The sequence below is a fragment of the Dermochelys coriacea genome, chromosome 20 (genome assembly GCF_009764565.3).
Source record: "Dermochelys coriacea isolate rDerCor1 chromosome 20, rDerCor1.pri.v4, whole genome shotgun sequence".
Taxonomy (NCBI): Eukaryota; Metazoa; Chordata; order Testudines; family Dermochelyidae; genus Dermochelys; species Dermochelys coriacea.
Genome location: NC_050087.2, coordinates 15,963,504 through 15,981,472, shown reverse-complemented (window position 1 = coordinate 15,981,472; position 17,969 = coordinate 15,963,504). Strand labels below are relative to the sequence as shown.

The 17,969-nt window shown below is 54.2% G+C and overlaps 1 protein-coding gene and 1 long non-coding RNA gene across 2 annotated transcripts in view; one reads left to right on the top strand and one right to left on the bottom strand.

Moving 5' to 3' along the window:
* Nucleotides 1-1,819: 1,819 nt before the first annotated feature.
* On the bottom strand, nt 1,820-3,764 carry GADD45GIP1 (GADD45G interacting protein 1). Its single transcript, XM_038378909.2, has 2 exons — nt 3,272-3,764; nt 1,820-2,811 (listed from the first exon to the last, which is right to left on the bottom strand). The coding sequence occupies exons 1-2, from the start codon at nt 3,613-3,615 to the stop codon at nt 2,487-2,489; spliced, it is 669 nt and encodes a 222-aa protein (XP_038234837.1). The 5' UTR covers nt 3,616-3,764; the 3' UTR covers nt 1,820-2,486.
* A 56-nt stretch (nt 3,765-3,820) lies between these two features.
* The window catches only part of LOC122458387, a 493,263-nt gene continuing 479,114 nt past the window's right edge, over nt 3,821-17,969 (top strand). Inside the window, exon 1 of the long non-coding RNA XR_006278418.1 lies at nt 3,821-4,988. This is a non-coding gene — a long non-coding RNA (uncharacterized LOC122458387). The remainder of the gene's footprint in view (nt 4,989-17,969) is intronic.

Here is a 17,969-nt window from a genome sequence, read left to right as displayed (position 1 = left end):
GGTCAGATATAAGGTTGTAACTGGGCTAGGTCAGCAGCTTTGAGTCACTAATGCGGCTGCTGCCTCCTAGCGGCCCCCGTGGGAAGTGCACCCCTGCCGGCTGCAAAGCTGCCTTTCAGAGCTTGATTCCTTGCTCTGCAGTTGGGCCTGGCTCTCCCAGCTGCTACCCGTGAGAGAGGATTTTGTTTTTCAACCGTGCGAACACCTGCTCTGCATGAAGAAGGGTCTCCCAAGCCAGCAGCCCAGCTGCTGGTGTTGCAAGGAAACCAATTTTGCTCTTTGATCAGGAGAGCTGTCCCAGCTGTGTGAAACGGCTCAGGAAATATGCCAAAGGGATGGGAGAGGGGGGAGTGAAATGTCTAAACCAGCTCAGAGAGTGGGGAGGAAAACCTCTGTCCTTTGAGCTGTGAAACACTTTCAAAATAGTCACAAATTTCAGTCCTCAGCCATGCCCCTGAGGCAGCAAGAGGGGAAGTGACTTACCAAGGCTATGCAGTGATGCAGGAGGTAAGAAATGGCTCGGTGACTAGGGCACTAACTCAGCACAGGAGAGGCCCTGCCTCACAGGGGTGTGTGTGTTAGGATAAATACATTAAGAATTGTGAGGGGCTCAAATACCTCAGGGATAGGGCCCTGTAAGTACCTAATACAGGTAGAACCCAGGGGTCCTGGCTCCCATTCTTCCCTACTCTTACAATATGAGGAAAGATTTTTTTTTTTTTAAATATGAAGGTTCAGTCTCAAGGAAAGAAGACTGAGGGGGAGTTGATGATAGTCTTCAAAGCTGTTCTAAAGGGGACAGGGATCAGTTGTTCATGTTCCCTGAGGGTAGGACAAGAAGTAATGGGCTTAATCTGCAGCAAGGGAATTAGGTTAGATACCAGGAAAAATATCCTGCCTTTGAGTTAGTTGCACTCTGGAATAGGCTTCCACGGGAGGAATCCCGTCTTTGGAGGCTTTTAAGAATGGATTAGCCCAACACTTGTCAGGGCCAGTCTCAGTTTACTTGGCCCTATCTCAGCATGGGGGGCTGGACTAGATGATTTGTGGAGGTCCCATCCAGCTCTACGCTTCTGTGATCACGTTTCCTCCCCTGAAGCAGAGAAAGGAGCAAACGCTCAGGGATTCTTTGAGTGTATGGTGGTACATTCTTTGTTCTTCCCTAGAATGTAACAATGCTCTAGGGAAGGACAAATCATCTGGTTACACCCTTGCCACGTAGGAGTCAGTCTCTAAATTTGGAAGAAAATGCAACTAGGTGCAGAGAGTGCAGGGAACTGGCCATGGATGGTTATTTTGCCTATGAAAGATCAATGAATCACACTCCTTCCTAACAAAATCGTGTTGCTCCTTGAGGTAGGGAAAGGAGGCTAGTGGATAGAGCACAGGCCTGGGTGTCATGAGACCTGGGTTCTCTGCGTCCCTGACCTGCTGGGGGACTTTGGGCAAGTCCCTTCTCCTCCTAATGCCTCTGTTTTCCCATCTATAAAACAAAGGTCATGATACTGACCTCCTTTGGAAAGCTATTTGAGACCTACCGATGAAAAGCCCTAGCTAAGAGTGATTATATACAGGAGTCACTTGCCCACTGCTGAAATGCAGCCACCACTGGGCTAGAATGTGACAGCTCAAGAGAAAAAGTTAAAAGGGCATCCTAGTGAACTAACCTCATGGGGGGACAGATGGGTGCAGGGGAAGCAAGACTCATCTCTTACCAGAAGCACCAGTGGTCTCTAAGGCACATTTGTGGCCAGGAGAGACATTAGAACCTTCTGGGATCAGAACTGGCTGAGAAAGAAAAGTCCCAGGGAGCCAAGGCCCTGGTCAGAGCCTTTTATTTCAACATACAAAGTACAGCGATCTCGGGTCGCTGGCTTGGTAGGGGCAGAACTGGCTGAGAAAGGAGCCTAGTGGTTACGTTACTAACACAGTCACCACATGGTGGTCATCACCCTCTCTGCAATAGCAGCATTCACTTGGGAGTCCCGGGGCTCTGTAGGATAATGCCAGCTCCCCCACAACGTATCATTCCTCATCTGAAGTGGGGGGGAAGCCTAGGGCTTTTAAGCAGGACCTTCCAATGACCTCCCTCTATCTTACTCAAACTCCATTAGGTGGCCCGTGCACAGATCTGAGTCCAGCTGGGGGTGGCTGAAGAATCCAGACTGAGCTGGCTGGCTGTACAAGCAGGGAGGGAGGCTGCCCCCGCCTCCTGTCACACTCCAGGGGGCAGCTCCTACACTGGGGCTGACCTTGCAGTGCAGTGCCCATTCACCCAGTGCTGCATTCCCCCCTTCCCCCCCCCCCAATTAGAGTAAATGGTGGTGTTGACTTGCTGCTCCAAGAAGCATGATTGGCATTCCAGACCTGAGCCACCAGCTCCCTGCTCAGCCCCCCTCTAGCACGCACTAAGAACAGAATTTAGCTCAGTGACAACTGTGGCTCCAGCACTGACCCAATCTGAGGCTCTTAGATCATGTGTGCCCCTAGGCTGGTTCAGGACCGCCAGCTGAGACAGGAACAGGTTCTGGGTCAGTGGCAGCAGCAGTTTTCTTCTTTGCCTCCTCCTTGAGCTGTTTCTTCTTCAGCTTGAGCTCCTTGCGCTGTTTCTTCTCCATCTCCTGCACCAGCTCCTGGAATTTGGCACTGCGGTAGTCCACCTTGTGGCCAAAACGCTCCTGGGCCTCAGCCAGCAGCCGCTCCCGCCGGGCCTTGTCCTCCTGCTCCTTCTCCTTGCGTGCTGCCTTCTCCCGCCGCCAGTCCTCGATCATCTGTGGCATCTTGGCCATGTTGGCAGCAATCAGCTTCTCTCTGCCAGGAGGGCAAACAACAAGACAGCAGTGAGACACCCACCACAGGGGGGAGACTCTTTGTATCTTTACTGCCACTGCTGCTCCCAAAGACTTGCACTGTAATTTAGGGCGGGGGAGGGGGGGGCAACAGAGGTCACCTTTCCCTGAGGGCAGGTCTTGGGCTTGAAGACCTTGCTCATAGAAGTGGGGCTGGAGCATTTCCTAGAGCAATGCGTTGGGGGCGGGCGGTGTCACACCCCAAATGGGGTCATCATTGCAGGACTAGGGTTAGGTTCCAGCATCTCTCCCACCTCTGGAATAGGGTCCTCCCTCCCCAGGAACTGGGTCAGGTTTTGGGGTCCCTGACCCCTCAATGACTAGGGTCCTCCCTCTCCCCAGAAATGAGTCAAGTTTCAGGGCCCCTTCCCACGGCAGACAGGACCCAGACCTCCGGCCCCCAGGTCTGGCCCCCTCCGCACCTCTCCACCCGCTGCCTCTCCTCCTGCTGCTCCTTCGCGTCCAGCGCCGCCTCCATCTCCCTCAGCCCGGGGAACCACTCCCTCTCCTCGGCCTCCAGCTCCTGCAGCTTCTCGGGGCTGGGCCAGAGCCGGGCCGGGTCCACGCCGGAGGCCGAGCCGTGGCGCCCGTACAGCTTAGCCTCATAGGCGGGCTGCAGCTGCCACACGGGCGTGAGGGGATCGCCGGGGTCCGGCCGGTACACGCCGCCCGGCTTGCGCCGCGGGGGCGGGGCGTGATAGGGGCGGGCGGCCGGGACCGCGGCCCGGAACAGCCCCAGCCACGCCCGCCACATGGGGGCCGCCATCTTGGGTAGTCACGTGACCTCACGGGGCGGGTCCTGCTAGCAGTCGCTAGGGCTGCCCAGAGAAGTGCCTGACACGCCGCCTTAACCACTGACCGGAAGCCGGGCGACGGAGGCCGGAAGTTGGTTTGCGGGAAGGCTAAGAAAGACCGGAAGTGGGGCGACGGAGGCCGGAAGTGGGGGTATTGGGGGGGTCAATGGGGGACCGGAAGAGGGGTATTTGGGGGCAATGAGGGACCGGAAGTGGGGCATTTTGGGGCAGTGGGGACCGGAAGTGGGGCTGAGGGATTCAGGGCGCCAGATGGGGGAATTTACCCCAAACTGAGGTGTCTCCTCACCATGCCCTGGAAACAAGGCGCCGTCGCCTGGTATCGTGGTGCTGAGCGGAGACAAAGGCCACGAGTCAAACTTGGTGCCGAGTCGGTGTCACGTCCAGGCGACGCGTCACCAGGTCGCCCACACGTCGGGCGGCCACCTCCGAGCAGCAAAAAACCGGGACAGCCAGGCTGGGCTTGAGCCCCCAGAACCGGCCAGCTGGCAGCGGGTGCTCTGCACCCTCACAGGTCTCCCCGGTCAGCCCCCGCCACAAAGGACGACCCTGGGAAAACCTGGACAGGTGGCAACACGCCCTTCCCCCCCCGAAAGGGTTACATTTACATTAGAACACGGCATGACCTCAGACCGGGGCACTGGGTCAGAAAGCGGCCTTGGAATGACATGCGAGCACCTAGGCAATGGGATGGCGTGGGGTGCTGTCTGAATGTGGCACCAAGATGAAGCACCATCACCTTGTGGCACAATGGTGTCACAAGAATCAGCATCGGAGGGACACCTAGCACCTCGCAACACGGGAGCCTCGTGCAACAGCACGCCATTTAAATGAAACAGCTATGCACCATGACGGCCTCCTGCCACGTCCTGGCTGCAATACACGGTGTCCAGATGAAATACCAGCTCGCCAGTGTCTAGTTGAATGGTCGATGCCCCACAACGCCACTAAACTCACAAGATGATGTGACAATGGCACGTTGCAATGTTGTGTTGTTATGCTGACCCCCAGCTGATGCCCTGCGATGCAAGCTGACAGCGTAGTTCCAAAGTATGTCACATCAAGAACCAGCATCTCAGGGTCTGAGATACCAGTGTGTTGGAGTATCCCAGCCTCAAGGAGAAATGTGAAGGCCTTTAACCTTTATGACTTCACAAAATGTCACCATGTCATATCTTGTAACTTGATGGATACGCTTGATTCCCACCCGGGATTGCAGTTCCTGCCATGAGCAGCTCCTAGGTGCAGCTCCTGCCACCTCAGTCAGGAAGAAAGATACTCCCAAGCTCAGCACAGCTGGTACCAGCTTGTCTCAGGAAGTTTACCGGTAAAGCCCCTATTCAGGGAACCCCAGAAAAGTTTTGTGTTGCATTTCTTCTGCCGTAACACACAGGACAGATGCACATGCACACCCCCCCCCACATACACACCTACACCTACCCACCCACACAGCTGGGCCTTTGCAAATGGGTCATCAGCTCCACTCTAGCACCCTGTGTATAGCATCATTGGAGCTTCATGCAACGCTGTTCTAAGAGAAAGTGATGTCACAGTGGCAGTGCAAATCCAGTATGAACTGTCAGGGCGTATCTATACTGGGAAATTTACCGGCATAACTATACAGATATAATTATACTGTTATAGATCTACCCACATAACTCCTGCTTCCAAAGCGACATAGCTAAACTGAAAAAAGATACCCTCCTCTTTAGGAATAAGAGTCCCTGCACAGGGAGTTATATGGGGAGAGCTATAGCGGTATAAGTATAAATTAATAGATTATAAAGACAGATTGGACCTCTATGATCATCTTGTCTGACCTCCTGTATAACTCAGGCCATAGAATTGCCCTGAATTAATTTCTTGTTGATGTAGAGCATCTCTTTTAGAAAAACATCCAATTTGATTGAAAAATGTACAGCCTTGGAGAATCCACCACAAGCCTTAGTAAAGCTGTTCCAATGGTTAATAACCCTCATTGTTAAAAATTAGCATCTTATTTCCAGTCTGAATTTGTCTAGCTTTTCAACTTCCAGCCTTTGCTAGACCTTTGACTGCTAGATTGAAGAACCCAATATCAAAGTTGTATTCCCCAGGCAGGTACTTATAAACTTAAATGCTGGTAAATTTCCCTAGGTAGATGAGCCCTTAGTATGTTGATTTCCCTTCCTAGATATTTCATTCTTCGCTTTTCCACTTCCTTTAAGGTTTTCTTCCTTCTCCCTATTATGAAACTAACAATGGCTTTCCCCTCCTCCTCCCCACATCTTATTCTGAGCAGCCTCTGGAAAGCTAGGTCAAGTTTTATGAGTGAGTTTTATACACATATTGGGCTGTGGGAACAATTATTTCTCCCCATAAAACCCAAACTGACATGCAGTGGTTTGTTTGCTTTGAGCCTGATGACTTTTAATGAGACACCAGAACTGCTGTGCTGGAAAAATTGTGTCTTTCTATGGGAGTGTAATACTAATGATCCCTTTGCTAAGCTGATCCAAACTCACACTCCCCCCTGCCCCCCCCCCCCCGCAGGTCTATAATTGGGGTCTGATTGACACACAGCCCCCTCCAAGTCAGTGTTAACTCATGTCAGGAATTTTCTCGCACTCAGTTTACTTGTACTGGTTTTAAGTGCTGGAATTATTTGGGAGGAGGATGGACACCCGTGGTCGTTAAATATCCCAAGGCACTTTTCCTAAAAGTCAAGGTGTTAACCCTGGTGTCCTGGCCTGTATCCAGCTTTGGTAATTAAATTCTGCCTCCCTAACTTTCCGCACTGTGGTTTCAGTTGCAAATGTTATTGCTATCTGAAGATGTTTTGCGGGGTTGCCGTGTGAAGCTATGTGCTGTCCCCACCAGAAGTGGCTGCATTTCAGCAGCCAGTGAATGAGCCCTGCATATGCAGCTTGGCACCTTCAGGTGAAAGATGCTTCCGAAAGATACTGTGACAAAAATTGGTGGTTTCCTGGGGCTTTTGGAGTTGTGGCTATGCTGCACATTGGGATACCATCAGGAATTCATAGCTTGTAAGGCCAGAAGGGACCACTGTGATCATCTAGTCTGACCTCCAGCGTAACACAGGCCAGAGAGCTTCCCTGAATTAATTCCTGTTTTCAATTAGAGCCTCTCTGGTAGAAAAACATCCAATCTTGATTTAAAAATTGCCAGTGAGGAATCCATCACAACCCTAGGTAAGTTGTTCCAATGCACTAGTGCTTGGATCCTCCTTGTTCCCAAAGCGCCAATAGCCTGAGCAAAAGAAGTCACTTCATTAGCCATAACAGTGCAGGGCATATGACACATGGCAGAACAATCATGATTCCATCCAACAGAGGGCAAGAGGATCAGAGAACTATCCCTGTCACCCCCTAGTGACAGAGATATGGGATCTTATTAGTGACTGGAAAATGAATAATAATTCATAGCTCTTCTATAGCACTTTTCAGCAATGGGGGGTCTCAAAAGCACTTCACAATCTTTAAGGTATTTATCCTCACAACCCATCCATGAAGTAGGGAAATATTATTATCCCCCTTGTACAGGTGAACAACAGAGGGGAGGCCACATGACATGCCCAAGAGATCTGTGACAGAGTAGGGAACTGAATCTGGCTTGCCAAAGTCCTGAGGCCCTGCCCTAACCCCGGGACCATCCTACCCAACAGCTAGCAGGGAGGACAAAGGCAAATCTGACACTGTTATCCCTTCATCTAGCTCAGCCTCCAGCCCCTAATCTGACATAACCGGAGCAGTTTCCAGTGGTGCCATTTCGAGGCCACGTTATCTTTTGTTTGTTCTCTTTCCCCTGCTCTTTATACCCTTCAGCCGTCAGCCTCTGGCAGAGCTTTCCTGCCAGCCGTGATCCGGCACTGGTTCCCCGAATAGCGTTTGCCAACTTTAAACTGCCTTGTACTTAATTGTTTCACTGGCATCCCCTTCCGCTTTCTCCCCAGAGAGGGAACAAGCGGGGAAGCTTAAGAGCCACACTAATGACATAATGTTCCCTGCTGAATTGCACGTGGTGGAAGAGAACGGAGGACAAATTGCTTTCTTCACTTCTCCCTGGTTCCCCTGCTTTCCCTGGCTTCCCCTGCCTCGGCCCCCTCTAGCCGGGCCGAGCCAGAACACTATAAGTGAAACTCAACGTCCCTTTTTTCAAGCTAATTAAATGCCTTGGTTCAGATGAGTGGATTTGTCAGTGGCAGGAGCACTGTCGGCTGGGGCTTTCTTTCCCCCCCCTTCCCTCCTTTGCTTGCTCTTGCTCTCTTTAAGCCTATTTGTTTCCTGTCAGTGCCTGTCTTCAGAGACCCCCCTTCTCTGAAACAAGACGACATTTTAATGGCTTCTGGCACTGGCAGACAAATAACAAAACTCACGTCAACTCTTCACAGACAGCTCCCCCCATCTCCCACACTTGACGGGCCTCCCCTGCGGACCTTTCTACTGGCTGTGCTCTGGCCTGCGTCACCTCCATTCGCCCCGAGTGAGGAGCAGCAGGGCCAAGAGAGACAGATAAAAGCCACGCGGGTTGGGGCAGGGAGGGCCAGCTTGGCATGGGCTTTGGTCATTCGTACCTGAGCCTGCCTGCCTGTAGCCTTCGCCTCAGATCCTCTCTCTGAATCTTTCATCAGTGCCACAGCCCCGTGAGATGAAATATTTACTAGGCATGTGGGTTGATCCACGGCCAAGTAGCCCCCAGTGACGGTGACGGGAACGTAGCGAGGCTGGCTCCTTTCCCCCTAATTAGGGAATGGGCTGCATTTCCCAGAACAGGGACTATTTCCTGGGGGTGGGGTGGGGTGTCTGCGTAACTTCAGGCCCTTGGGGTCAGACTCTAGCTTTTGTTTTGTGTGTATGTATGTGTGTGGGGGGGTTCTGAGTCCCCTATGCTGGTCTCCCTGCAACCAGAAAATCCTCCAGATGACCCTGAGTTTGGTTGCGGGGTCACATGCGTTGAATTACAGAACTACAGGGGCCTCCCTAGGCTGAAGCAGAACCAAACAAAGCATTTCTAGACCATCCCGGACAGATCTTTGTCTAACCTGATCTTGAAAATGTCCAGGGATGGGGGTTCCACGTAAAAATGCAGCTGAACCGGAAATAGGGGTGGGACTGGGCTTTGGGGGCCCTTTATAAAGGGGAGCTGCTGTCACATGGCCAAGGTCAAGGCATGACCTCCAGGGAGCCATACATAAGGCTAGTTTATTGGAGAGAGCTGTGATCAGGAAGGGGGTGCTTTGTACGAGCTGGGAAGGGCTGCCCTAGATTTTGAACGTACCCTGGGGAAAGGAATGTGGACTTCGGCTTGAGCCTTCGGACTTTTTCTGGATTGCTCCTGTGGCTGGACCTGCCCCAGGCTCCCAAGGAGGAGCAGGGAGGGGTGGGTGGGTGCATCAGGGCAGCGCGGATGGTGGCACGTGATGACTGAGCCCCGCCATTGTCCGACTTCACTTTGCACTGGGTAAATTATTTCTCTGATTCCAGTGAAACTGACTTGATGTTAATTCCCATCCCCAGTGTGTGTGCTCAGAATGGCAGAGCTTACAAGCCTCAGCTGTACGTTGGCAGCAGAAAAGAAGCAGAGGATGATGGGAAAAGATATCTGTCTGGTTATGGGGTCTGGGGGGCAGGCTTTGATCTGAGGGAGGGCAGAGGAACAGGTTGTAGAAGTGTAAATTCTGGCTCTCCTTGGTTATTGTAATGCAGCGGAGAATTGGCGCAAGGATAAATCCTAGTCTGGCTGAGCTCCTGGGGCCTCTCTCTGATTCTTACTGTTTCAGGTGCCATCTCTTGGAAGTGCTTGAGGTGACAGGCAGCACAGTTCAGTGGTTAGAACACTAGCTTGGGTGTTGAGGACACCTGAGTTCTGTTCCTGGCTCCGAGCGACTTTGGGCAAATCATGGCCTCTCTCCTGGGTCTCAGTTTCCGCATCAATAAAACGAGGGTAATGACCCTTCCCACCGCTTGGGGATGAAAACCCTCTGGTGTGTGAATTGAAATAAGTGCTGCCATTGTTATTTTATTTACGGACTGACACACCTGGCAGTCCCTTCCCTTTGCCAGCGGCTGGGATGCAGCCTCCTCTGGAGTGAGCCATGCCAGGGGCAGGAAGCGGGGCAGACAGCTGGATCCAGCTGAAATGGAGCAGGGGGCGTGTAGAGAGGCAGGACTGAATTTGGCAACAGCCCTGACTCTTGCCAAAAGTGCCAGGGGATTTTTACTAGTCCTGGGGCATGAGCTAACTGGTTGCTTGGCAATCAAGGGGTGTTGGCATTAAAAGCTCCTTCCCTAGCCCATGAGCAGCAGCCCTGCTGGGAAAGCGGGGACCCTGCTTCCGGTTGGCAGTATCGCTAGGGGGTCTTCTCCCTGCTGTGTTCCTGCATGTGCTGGAACAGGGGGTCCCGAGTAGCTTTCGTGGGGATTGGACATGGCAGGCAGCCACAGTGCTGGGCAGGGAGCAGGCCGGAGAAGGCAGATGGTCGGCTCTGGCATGGTAGCCAAGACATTTGGTAACGTTGCAGACTGCACTCTGCATCCCCCTCCCCTTTCCCTTCATCCTCCAAACAGGCGGCAGCTCCCAGGCTTTGGAGCCAGGATCAGCCTTCTGGTGCCCCGAGAGAGACCGGATCCCAGCTCCTCCTGTGGCGCTCCCTGGTGAGCCAGTCTGCCCATGCTCCGAACCCCAACTCCCCAGGAAGCCAGTGCTCCAGTGCCCTGGGCTACCATCTGCAGGGAGCATGCAGCCAAAGGCGAGGCGGGGGCGGGGTGAGAGACACGGAGGAGCTGGAATTTCCTCATTCCCTTTGCGTGACGGGAGCGTGGCTGCTTCAGGGTGTGCCAGAGCTAGTAGTGTCCTCAGCTAGACACGTGTCTCCTCCTCCCAACAATGCATCAGCCCTGTCGGGGGGCGAGGAGGGTGTGCGGGTCCGTCTCCGTGGCCCTCACACTTCAGCCTTACCAGTGTAAGCATCCAGCTGTGTGAGCTCACCAGGCCCTGATCTGACTAAACTCTGCCGTACTACAGGAGTGCTTAGAAGGCCTGACTGAGAGCAGGGCCCCCATTATGCTGGGGTTTGCATAGATCCTGACTGAGAGCAGGTTCCCCTTGTGCCAGGTGGGGCGCAGACCCCAAAGGAGATCAGGCCCCCCCTTGTGCCAGGTGGGGTGCAGACCCCAAAGGAGATTAGGCCCCCTTTGTGCCAGGTGCTGCATAGGCCCCTGGCCGAGCTCAGGGCTGGGCCGTGCTGGAGCTGGAATGGGTCTTGCCAGCGCTAGCTCTGATTTGATGGGGTCTGGAAGCAGAAGTGGTGGCGCACGGAGATAACTGCTCAAGTTCATCCCTAAGGTTGCAGAAGGGATTGCACTCTGGGCGGCTAGCTCCTCCTGCGCTTCCCGCCCTGTGGCTACACTTCTGTTTTTAGCACGTTTGCTCAGTCAGAGCTAGTGTGGGTATGTCTCCTCGAAGTGGAAATTCCATCATCCAGATCCCGTGTAGACGTACCCACCGAGTGAAAAAGAAAAGGAGGACTTGTGGCACCTTAGAGACTAACAAATTTATTTGAGCATAAGCTTTCGTGAGCTACAGCTCACTTCATCGGATGCGACACGCTCCTTGCCCAGAAGAGCTTATCAAGTGAATGAACAAGACAAAGTGCAGGAGGGGAAACTGAGGCACAGAGTGGGTCAGTGACTTGCCCAAGGCCACCCAACAAGTCAGTGGCAGAGCCAGGAATAGACTCCAGGGCCACTGGATATGTCTAGGTCATTACAACCTCTTCACTCCCCCCACATAAACACATTATGTTCCCCACAGTGCTTCGGTCAGGCCATGTTCTGAGCAGTCCGGTGACAAATCACTCCTCAGCTGGAAGTGACATCAACCTTCTAGATCCTGTGTGGCCCCCTCGCCAGTGGCGTGTCCTCCAAGCCCATGGCTCCATGCCCGTGGCTGAGCATGTTTACTCCCCCTCAGGCTGTAAGCTCCCCTTGCTGCCAAGCCATCCAGGCAGGTGTCAAGAGGCCGCTGAACAGAGATGGCCGCAGGACAAGGGGGCGCCGGGCGGTGCGTGGGAATTGGGGAGCAAACAGGATCACAGGGAGTGTGCAGGGGGATGGTTTCATGGAGTCCTGCATGCACAAATAAAAGCCCGGCTGGGGGAGGGGGTATCCAGGCCTTAAGCGGCCTGTCCGGATGGCATTGGTCCCATTGTCTTGGCAGATGTGTTTGCGTGGGCCTGTCCCAACCCCAGTGCTTGTTGTCGTGCTGCTGGGATGACAAGCTAGAGCAGGGGATGCGGTGAGGGGCTGTGTATCCCAGAGGCTTCGGGGGGGGATTTTTGGGGGGGTGGGGGTTGGGACATTAATTTATACTGAGACACAGGATGATGGGGGGCCGCAGAGTCAGGCCGAGGACACCAAAGTGCAGAGCCAGCTTCTCAGTGCAGCCCTGCTAGTGTATCGTGATCCTGACCCACAGGCCACCCCCATCCCCTGCCATCCCAGCTCTGAGCCCCACCCCCAGCTCTGCCAGTGCCCCTCACTCCCCACCCGCAGCCCCCACAATCCCAGCCCTGGAGAGGTTGGAACCAGGATGGCAGGGGGCTGCTGGCAGAGAAGCTGCAATGGAGAAGGCAGGAATAACAGTGGCAAAGGCCACGGGGAATTGAGGCTTTTAGAGGCTTCTAAGGGGGCTGGGAGGATGGGCCCAGGGGGTGGCCGGGGCACGTGCAGATTCATGGTGTCACCTCAGCGGGCCGGCCGCAGCGCCCTTTGCTCTGAAGTGCAGCAGATGCTGCAGCCTTGACTGCCGAGAGGGGAGTTTTCCTAGCGCCCATTGTTCACTCCCTGGCCCCACTGGGTTAATACTGCTCCTGTCACACAGCTCTGGAGTAGTGGCTGCCTGCCTGCCCCACGGGGATAGGGGAGTTGGGGGGCCAGCCCCACCCCAATCCTTTCCTTAAGCTTTACCCTGTAGGCAGGGAGCAGGGCCCAGGGAAGGCCTGTGTTAGATGGGTCAGACAGGAGCTCACAATGGTCACGTCTGGGCTTTTCCTCCCCCTCTCTCCTCTGCACAGCTCCTCTTCATCCTCATCCTCGGAGCTAAGCACTGCCCCATTCCAGTGGGGACTGGGCCCAGTCCCACTTCTCCCCCGGGCAGAAGGAACCGCACGCACGGCCCCCCTCGGAATCCTGTCCGAGCCCTTCTTCTCCCTAATCCAAGCGAGTGAACAGATGGGTGGAATCCTCTCTGTGGCTGGCACCGCAGCAGATGGCATTAGCTGGCACTCTGTCACCTGGGCGCCTCCATCCTGCCGCAGATTCTTCTCCGAGCCAGGCCTGGCTGCAGCAGGACTCCATTCCTGCTGAGGGGGGAGAGGGGCAGGCCATCCAAGCTGCCGGGGGGCCCATCCATGGGTGCCAGGCAGCCCCCCGCCACCAGGAGAGAGGGAACGCCAGGCCTGGCTTGCCACTCTTGAAGGATCCATGTCTAGAGGGCTCCTGTACCGGGTGGGAGATTCGTCCAGGTGGCTGGAGGACTGGCGCACCTTCTCCGAGCTGCTCTTTTACCCCCCCAGCCATTATTTTGATTGGGTGAGCCAGAGATGGGCCCGAACTGCTGAATTTTAGAGTCCGATCCCTGCATCCGCAGGCTTCGATACAGCTCCAGACACAGCAGTGGTGGGGGAAGCGCTCTCTCGCCCCATTTGACTTGGTTCTGCTGTGTTTGGGCCCCACCCCACAAAGCAGGGTTCAGACCCCTCAACCTGTGAAATCACCTCCTGCTCCCAGATGTCCCCTCTCCAAGAGCTGGCTATGTCACAGGACATGACCCCAGGCTCAGATTGTCCACTGAGAGCGAAGGAGATCGCAGCAGGCTCCTGCTGCTGCAGGATGCCTCAGTTCTCCCTACCGCCTCCAGGGGCTGTAAGCTACTTCTGTGATTAATGACAGGTTTCAGAGTAGCAGCCGTGTTAGTCTGTATTCGCAAAAAAAAAAGGAGTACTTGTGGCACCTTAGAGACTAACAAATTTATTAGCGATGAAGTGAGCTGTAGCTCACGAAAGCTTAAGCTCTAATAAATTTGTTAGTCTCTAAGGTGCCACAAGTACTCCTTTTCTTTCTGTGATTAATGGAACTGGCCACTGGATGTCACTTTGGAGCTGGCAAGGGGATAGGGGAAGGAGGAAAGGATCGGAGTCCTGAGATCTGGGAGTTTCTCACTGCTTCTATCTCTCTGGGAGGGCAGGGCATGAACCTTGGGCCCAGGGATGAAATGGCTGCATGGGGAGCAATAAGGGGCAGTTGGAAAATGGGATAACCTGGTCACTGTTTTATAGATGGGGAAACTGAGGCACAGAGAGGGGCAGTAGCTTGCCCAATGCCACACTGCCAAACAGAGGTTGGACTAAAACCCAGGAATATTGACTCTAATCCACTAGACCCCATTCCCCTGCCAGAGCTGGGAAAAGAACCCAGGAGTCCTGACTCCCAGCCTGCACCCTGCTCTAACCACTAGATCCCACTCCCCTCCCAGAGCTGGAAATACACTCCCAGCCTCCTGCTCTAAGCACTGGACCACACACGCTTCCTGAAGTAGCAACCGATTCCTGATGCCCCATCCTGCGCTCTAAGCAGTAGGCCCCTGTGGGAACAGAACCCAGGCGTCCTGTCAGTACTCTGGGATGTAGGCAGGTCCCTCTCAGAATGCTTCTCCTCTCCCGCCAGCGCCGGCCGCACTGAATCTCTGCAGAGCTGGCCCAGGGACTGTTCCAAATTCACAGACAATCTGTTTGCGCCCATCTGGTGAAGTTGTAGCCCGTCTTTCTCGCTCTCAGCTCTCCCCTCCTGACAGAAATAGTCTCAGGTGTCTAAATATCCCAAGCCATCTGACGGGCAATAACCAGCCAACAGCCACTTGCTCACGAGACCTGGCCCTGGGCTTCTAACAGCTTCCAGACAGGTCAACAAAACCTTCCCCTAACTTTATGTTAATGGTCTCCATGTCTTCTACAGGCCACTTGATTGTCTCTTGCCTCACTCCCCATCTCCTTTTAGGGGTCATGGGTCACCGGGTGCAGCCAGTTCCCTCTAGTCCCATCATGTCTGCTTGGCGATGTCTGTCTTCACCCTGAAATCCACCTGGGTATCCTGGGACAGTGGGGGGCCTCCAGCTCCAAACAGAGATGTGGGCGCTCTGAAAACTTGGCAGGGGAGTGTGTGTGGTCTCAGCTCGATTCCCCCAAAACGGAAGCGCCTAAGCTCAGCGACCGCTTATGGAAAACACAGCCCCTGGTTAAGCCAAACCTCTTGGTTGGCTTTGCCAGTGGAGTGATATGAAAAATAGTCCCTGGAGCATATGTCAGGAAAGTCCCAAAACAGTTTAAAAAGAAGTTTTTTTGCATATCAAGTGGTGTGGACAGACTGCCTCATGGGAGGGGACAAAGGGTTCACTGACATGGGTTTGGGGTGGACTGACTTTCATTTCCCACTTTGCTACTTGAGTAATGTGAACATTGCATTATCTATCTATCTATCTATCCCCACACCCCCCCTCTATCTACCTATCTCCATTTACACCCATCTCTCTCGCCACACTTCTGTCTGATCTATCTTTCTATCTGTCCACACACACATATCAAAGTAACAGCCAATATTACCCCTGTATAATGGACGTTGAATCAGTTACTCCATACACAGGCTGCACAAACCAACCCATGTAGCAACATGCCAAGTGCTTAGCTATAGGGAGGACTCTCTGCGAGTGGTCAGATGTGTGGGTCTGACTCTGAAGCTGGGCACGGGGCTGAATGGCGCAGTACAGGCCCTAAGCCCTGCTCTGTAAACACGCCTGACCATGTATCCCTAGCGCCAACTGCTTGGGACAGTGGCTGATGTGACATATTGATCTGTTAATCCCATGCAGTGCTCCACTCACAATATTGCTGTATGTAGAGCGTTGGCTGAGAGCCAGTCTGTCTGATGCTCTTGTGACACCACTGGGCCTGACGCTGCTCCCGCTGAAATCAAAGGGCCTGATTCTGGTCTCCGTTTTGTAAATGGGGACGAACTCCAGTGAGTGACTGAGTGGAAGAGCTGCATCCTGGGCAGTTTTACCAAGGGAGAAAGCTCGTGAGGCAGGATGGTGCAATGGTTAAGGGGCTTGCCTTGGTGGTCAGATACCTGGGTTCAATTCCTGTGGACGAGTTCTGCAACCTCTCGGGCCCAGCTCCTCCGAGGGGTTAGAAGCCAAACTCCCACTGACTGTGCGGATCTGGGCCTCCATTTCCCGACTTCCGGGGAAGCAGAACGCACTGACGCTGCTGAGGGGCTTGCTGTTTGGAATGTGGACCGGAAGGAGGAACTCAAGGGCAGTCTTGCTGCTTAGGAGGTGCTGGGTGGGCGGAGGTTTGCTCTTGGAATGATAGCGTATCCCTCAAGGGGGTGATGAACGCGGGCACTACTAGTGTTAGCCGTTTGTCCTGCTCGAGAGCTCAAAGCACCTTCCAAACCTTCGTTGAGTCTCGCCATCCCCGCCAAGAAGAAGGTCAGCATCAGCCTAATTTCACAGAGGGTGGGGAAACAGAGGCAGGGCAAATAAGGTGTCTGACATTGTGTATCTATCTATCTATCTATCTATCATATGACTCAGTGCAAGCAGAGGGGAATTCAGAAGAGCTCTCAGACCTCCTGTGTTCAGAGGGTCCCTTTGCCTTTCACGTCACTGACATGAGGACCCAACTGAGCCCCCGGATCCTATGGCTCCCTGCTCCAGAGCCTTCCCCACCCCCGTTTTGCGCCGCGCCCACCTTGGAAGCTGAGCAATGGCTCAGTAATGACTACTTTGGGAGAGAGAGAGACACGAGGGGGTGGGTGGAGGGATGCAGGTGGCATCAGAGCTGGCACGGTGGCAGTTAATCAGGTTTGCCAGCGCCATCTGTCAGAATGTGAGCATCTGGGAGTCAAGGTGACCCTGTCACCCTTCGTTAGAATTACGAGCTTGGCATCTGTATTAAACTGCAACCAGCCGCCGCAGCAGTGCAAATGCCCGGCTGGGGGAGAAGCGAGCTGCTAGCTCAGCTGGGCGAGTTGATAAATGGAACTAATTTGATCTTAATAATTCACTGATTCACAACTGCCAAAGGGTCTGCACTCCCTTTCAGTGCGTCGCGCGTCGCGCCACCCCCGCCCCGGGCCCCCCCCGCTCCAGATTGGTTTGGAGGAGCACTTTGCTCATCACTGCCTAGCACAGATGGCCTTTCTCTTGTGCATTGGAGGGAGGGGTTGGTTGTCCCCCCACCTCCCATTCCCCCGCACCGGTGTTGTTTTCTGCACATGGAGGGAGGGGGAAGGGACGATGGAGGACAAGGCAGCAGGTGTTAGCGCAGAGGCCCCTGCACCTGGGCGAGGCGGTGGAAGGCGCCAGGCTGCCGTGCCGCTGCAGTTGGAAGCAGCTCCTGCTACCCCTCCCCAGCTGACATTGGAACCTGATCTTTATTTTTTATGTCTATCAACCTGCTCGGTGCCTCTGTCTGGGTCTGCAGAATAGCCTGCCTGGCTGGCTGTCCTAACACAGCATCGAATGGCGGGTGGATAGCTGTGTACATACTAAAAGGGGATCTATCTATCCCCATATCCCTCCTCTCTCTAGCTATCTGATGGATTTGCACTGATGTCTATCACCATAGCAGCTGAGCTGCCTTCCACGCACAGTAGATTGGCAATAGCATTGACCCTGGCGTAGCTCATAGCATCTCGGTCTCTTCTCCCTTTCTGGGTGTAATAGAGCTGGACTCACCCGGCGGTGCCTCCTGCTGATTGTCCTTGGGAATTAGCTCATCAGCCTCTGGAGCGCCCTCTGGTGATCTGCCTTACCGCCAGCCCCAGTCTCTCCCAGAACCCAGTGCCTTCTCCCACTGGGGTGCTGACCCCTGGCAGTAAACCCCAACGATCCCTGAGGGTCTCCTTTCCCTGGGGAACCCCCACCCACTACCCCCACCTTGCTTCAGTCTTGGCTACTGCCAGTCATCGCTTAGCCCCGCTCCCCAGGGCAGACTGCAGTTTATCAGCCACTCATCACAGGCGAGGGGGTTTGGAGCTGCTGCCTCTGTCTACCCGTGGGCTGCCCCCTTGCAACCCCAGTACCTAATAGGCCCTACTCTAGGCCTCGCAGCCTGGGGGTTTCCAGGTTGGAGCTCCCCTGCTCCCAAGGCCTTTCCCCCTCAGCCCTGCTCCACGCTAGGTGTTCCCTCAGGTCCCTGCAGCCAGGCCCTTCCCTCTCTGAACACAGAGAGAGACTGGCTAAGCATCAG

Coding starts and splice junctions, on each gene's coding strand:
- GADD45GIP1 (XM_038378909.2), bottom strand. CDS start 3,615: ATGGCGGCCCCCATGTGGCGGGCGTGGCTGGGGCTGTTCCGGGCCGCG. Junction 2,812..3,271: donor GAGAGGCAGCGGGTGGAGAG/GTGCGGAGGGGG, acceptor CCCTCCTGGCAG/AGAGAAGCTGATTGCTGCCA.